At 60.3% G+C, this 4865-nt stretch overlaps 1 protein-coding gene across 1 annotated transcript; it reads left to right on the forward strand.

The window, feature by feature from the left end:
* The first annotated feature begins 515 nt into the window (after positions 1–515).
* On the forward strand, positions 516–4559 carry RTL1 (retrotransposon Gag like 1). Its single transcript, XM_055304406.1, has one exon. The coding sequence runs from the start codon at positions 516–518 to the stop codon at positions 4557–4559; it is 4044 nt and encodes a 1347-aa protein (XP_055160381.1).
* The last annotated feature ends 306 nt before the right edge of the window (positions 4560–4865 follow it).

Genomic DNA, 4865 nt, shown 5'->3' on the forward strand with positions numbered 1-4865 from the left:
GCACCCTGCCTGCCAGGGACAGCTCTGAATGGCACTGACATATGACCTCTGTGACTTTAGGGTGACCAGAGAAAGGAAGGAGGGTTGACCAGGCACGTGTGCCAGCGGGGGTGAAGCGGCCAAAGCATCCTGCCAGGGGCCTGCCTGCCACAGCGGCCGCTCTGGGCCTATTGCTCCACAGAATTTATGGGCTGTGAATTTCTCACGGCCATGGGGGAAGCAGGCAAGCCAGACAGGCCGAGCAAGCCTGGGAGAATCGGGAGAAGGTCAGGGGCAGAATGATATTCTAGGTTAGGCACGAGGAAGCTCTCCCCAGTTTCTCTCTGTTCAGAGGAGTTGGGCATCTGATTTGTCCCCGAGAACCTAACCTTGACCTCGCGAATCCCTAAACTGCTGCCTTTCCTCCTCACCCGTCCTCCCCACCCCCAGGTTCTGATCTCTGCCGTCCCAGTCGCTGACCGGACGCGTCACAACCTTACCAGTCTTCAGAGAACAACTCCTTTCCATCCGACGAAATGATAGAACCCTCTGAAGACTCATTTGAGACGATGATGGAGCGTAAGAATCCATCATCAAAACAAATGGAGTCCTCCGAGGGCTCATCCAACACCACCGTGGAGACATCAGGCAGCGGCGCGCAGGAGGCGGCGGGGCCAGCCAGTGGCCCAGCCCAGGGAATGAAAGAGCTGCCCATTGATCTCCGCCAAGACATGGAGGAGCCATCCAGTGGCCCACATAGGGAAATTAAGGATCCACCCAATGACCTACTCCAAGACCTGGAGGAGTCACGCAATGGTTCACATCAGGAAGTGGGGGATCCATCCGGTGAGGCACCTGGCACAACGGAAGAAGCATCAGTCAACCCAAGGGGAGCCCATAACAAACACAGCAGCGACACTGACCTGGCCAACGGGAGGGAGGAGGAGGAGCAGCTGGAAGAGGAGCCCGAGACTTCGGAGTTCATGGCCACGGTGAGATCCATCATCTCTCTGTACTTCCGCATGCAAGACCTCAGAGAGCAACAAAGAGTAGCAGAAGAGATCTTGATGGAAGCGATCAATGCAGGCCGACTGCCCGTCCCGGTAAACTTCTCCGGCGACCGCAGAGAATACCACGAGTTCATCGTGCTCTGCCAACTGATCCTACAAAGCTACCCGAGCATGTTCTACAACGACCGCCTGCGAGTGGGGTACATCATGTGCCACCTCTCGGGCATGGCCTTAGAGTGGGCCAGGGCTCTGATGAATGAGAACAGCTCCCTGATGAGCGACTTCCCCGCCTTCCTGGAGGCCATGTCAGATATGTTCGAGTACCGCCAGGCGCTGCGTGTGGCGGAAGACGCCATGTTCAACATCAGGCAGGGGAGTCGCACCGCCATCGAATACATCAATGAGTTCCAGGGCCTGGTACCCACCTTGGGCTGGTCGGACGAAGTCCTGCAGGCCCACCTGTGCCAGGGGCTCAACGAGGAAATCAGGCACTATCTGTTCCGCGTCCCGCAGCCGGATTCGCTCGACAGTCTCATCGTGCTCGTCCTGCAGATAGAAGAAAAGCTGGCAGAGCGAAGGGCGATGCTCAGGCTGCCCCCAGAGGCCCGCCCACGGAACCTGACCTGGATCGACTCACCTGCCCCGGAGAGGTGGATGGTTAGCAGCTGGCTGCCCTGCGACGCCCGGCCCGCCATCGACCGCAACCACCTCTTCCTGCTGCTCCTGGTCAGGGTGAACCCCTACCACAGCGTCGCAGTTCAGGCCCTGGTCGACTCAGGGGCGGGCGGCAACTTCATGGATGAGAGGTTTGCCCAAGAGCACTATGTCGAGCTCTACGAGAAGCCCTACCCGCAGATGGTCCAAGGCGTGGACGGCTCACTGATCGGCAACGAACCTGTCTGGCTCTACACCGAGCCCCTGGTGTGCATCCATCAGAACCACCAGGAGTCCATCGAATTCGACATCGTTCCGTCCCCCAACTTCTCCGTGATATTAGGCATCAAGTGGCTCCGGATCCACACCCCCGAAGTCGACTGGGTCAGAGGCCGCTGCACCTTTCACTCTCCCTACTGCCTGCAGAAGTGCTTCCGCCCGCCCCCACCATGCATCGCACTGGAAAGACATGCCATCAGCCTGCTGCCCGGACTGCCGCCCCTGTACTCCGACCTGGCCGACGTGTTTAACCCGAAGGAAGCAGATGATGAGACTTCCGACCAGCCAAGCTCAGACGGATCCGATGATCTTTCTGAATCAGAGCCCTCTGAGCTTCAGCAGGCTGGAGACAGTGATCACAGCGAGACCTTTTACGAATGTCCCTCCATCGCGCCGTGGGAACCTGTGGGTGCCGGGATGCAAGAAAGTGCCAGGCCGCGGGATGACAACTGGAACGCGGAGAGCATGCTGACCGACAAACAAGACTACATACAGATCATTCCAGAACTATTCGACCAGTTACACGGAGCTACATGGTTCACGAAGCTGGAGCTGCGGGGGACCATTGTGGAGGAAAGCATGAACATACACCAAGCGGAGGACGTATGGAAAACAGCGTTTGGTTTCGAGCTCCCAAAGATGAAGAGCTACAAGCCCTTTCCACTATCCTCAGACCCGGTCATCCCTCAGAACGTGCTCCACTTTATCCTAAAGGACATGCTCGGCTACTTCGTGCTGTCTTACGGGCAGGACGTCGTGGTCTACTCAATGAGCCAGGAAGAACACTTCCAACACGTCCGCCAGGTCCTGGTCCGCTTCCGACACCACCACGTCTACTGCTCACTGGACAGAAGCCAGTTCCACCGACACACGGTCGAATTCATGGGATTTGTCCTCACCCCCAAAGGGGTGAAGCTGAACAAGACCATCGTGACCACCGTGACGGGGTACCCCACCCCTGGCTCTAAGAAGTCCCTGAAACACCTGCTCCGCTTCATCCTGCCCTACCAGCACTTCGTGGAGCGCTTCAGCATCATCATAGAGCCCCTGGTGAGGCTGCTGCTGAACGCCCCAACGTTCTCCTGGGGAGACGAGGAGCAAGAGGCCTTCGAGTGCCTGAAGCGGGCTTTCCGCAAGGCGCCCCTCCTGCACCACCCCAAGCCGCAGAACCCCTTCTACTTGGAAACGGGCGTCACCAAGACAGCTCTGCACGCCTCCCTGATCCAAATAGACGAACAGACCGGCAAGAGAGTCTCCTGCGCTTTCTACTCCCGAATTATCTCGCCTATCGAAGTCGCCTACTCTCAACTGGAAATGAAGATTCTTCCAATAAGGGCTTCCTTCATGGTGTGGTGCCGCTACCTGGAGAACACCGAGGAGCCCATCATGATCCTTCTCAACACAGAGGATCTAGCCTCTCTGAATAATGACAGGCTCACCGTACTTCTCCCCGGGCATTGGGTCTTCTTCTTCTCCCACTTCAACTTTGACGTCATGGAGCGGCCTGCGCAAGAGGGCGGCCGGCCTCTGCCACCCGTGAGAAACCTCACCCGAAGGGCTTTCCAGCACAACACTGCCACCCGGTCCAGGTCCCTGTTCACCACGGGAGGGTATTTCGGGGATCGGTCCCTAGACTCGGAGGAAGACGATGAGACTGAAGACGCATCGAACCAGGACGAGCCCAACGGGCGGAACCTCCAGCAGGAGTTCCTGGCTCTGATACCAATCGATCAAATATTCCACAGCTTCCTCGCCCACTTCAGCGTGGCCCAGATCAGGGCCGTCATCCTGCACTTCTTCCGGGGCCTCCTCTTCTGGAAGGACACCCTGGCCGTGGCAGCACTCCTGGTGCTGCTGAAGCTGAAGCGGCGCCTCTCCATGCTGCCCACGCCCGCCTGGGCGGCTGTGCGGCCCCCGCAGAGGCGCTGGCTGCGCCTCGGCCAGGCCGCGACCCTCGTCCCCGGCAGCGGCATGGCCACCGCCATCACTCAGCTCCTCACCCAGGTGCCCCCCACCGTGGGCACCAGCGCCGTCCCGGCCCAAGAGCTGGCCGGGCTGCTCCTGGGCCCCGGCCACCGGCAGCAACGCGCCCTGCTCCCCCTGACCCGCCGGGGCCTGCAGCTCACACCCGGCTTCTGGCTGCTGCTGTGTGACTTCTTCGGGGTCCGAGTTGGCGCGTGGGAGAGAGCCCGCCCCCTCCCGGGGGGCACCCGCTATCTGGAGCTGCACGTCGTGGGTGATGAAGATGTCGTCTTGCGAGAAGCCCTGCAAGACGACCTGCAACGTTACCGTCAGTGTGGCCTGCATGACGGCCTGCAAGACACCTCGCAGGACGAGCAGGAGAACGACGTGCAGGAGGCCCTCAGCACCGACACCCCCATGGTCCTGCAGCCCCTCCGACACCTCCCCATGCCCTCCGAAGTCCTCGCCTTCCTGAGCCGACACCCACCCCGGGGCCGCAGCGCCTACAGGCAGCCTGACCCCGTCGCCCAGGAGCTGGCAGCCAGGGCCCTGCTCCGCTTTCTGACCACGGCCTACGCACAGGCACCACCGGCCACCATCTGGGCGGGCCAGCCCCGGGGGGAAGCCAGGCTGGAAGAGCTGCCTGACGGCGAGGACAACGCGAGCCTCAAGTGAAGCGCCCCCTGGCCGGCCAGGGCCAAGCCCTCCGTTCCTCTGCCCCCCTCCCCTCGGCCTCTCCCTGCAGCCTCCCCATGCCTCAGCCTGCTTCACTCAGAACCAGCGCCCCCCAACTTCCTGCCACTCCTGACCCAAGGGGAACCCACTTGTGAAGGGCAAAACTTTCTTCAACTCATCAACCAGCAACGTCACCTGTGCTATAGTGAACTATCCAACCATCAGAGACCCAGAGCCAGCTCAGGGCCACACACACAGTCCGTCTTAACCGCCTAGGTCCCAGGCTTTGCAGCTGGGAGTGAGATC

This window comes from Nyctereutes procyonoides, unplaced genomic scaffold (genome assembly GCF_905146905.1).
Source record: "Nyctereutes procyonoides isolate TBG_1078 unplaced genomic scaffold, NYPRO_anot_genome, whole genome shotgun sequence".
NCBI classification, from domain to species: Eukaryota; Metazoa; Chordata; class Mammalia; order Carnivora; family Canidae; genus Nyctereutes; species Nyctereutes procyonoides.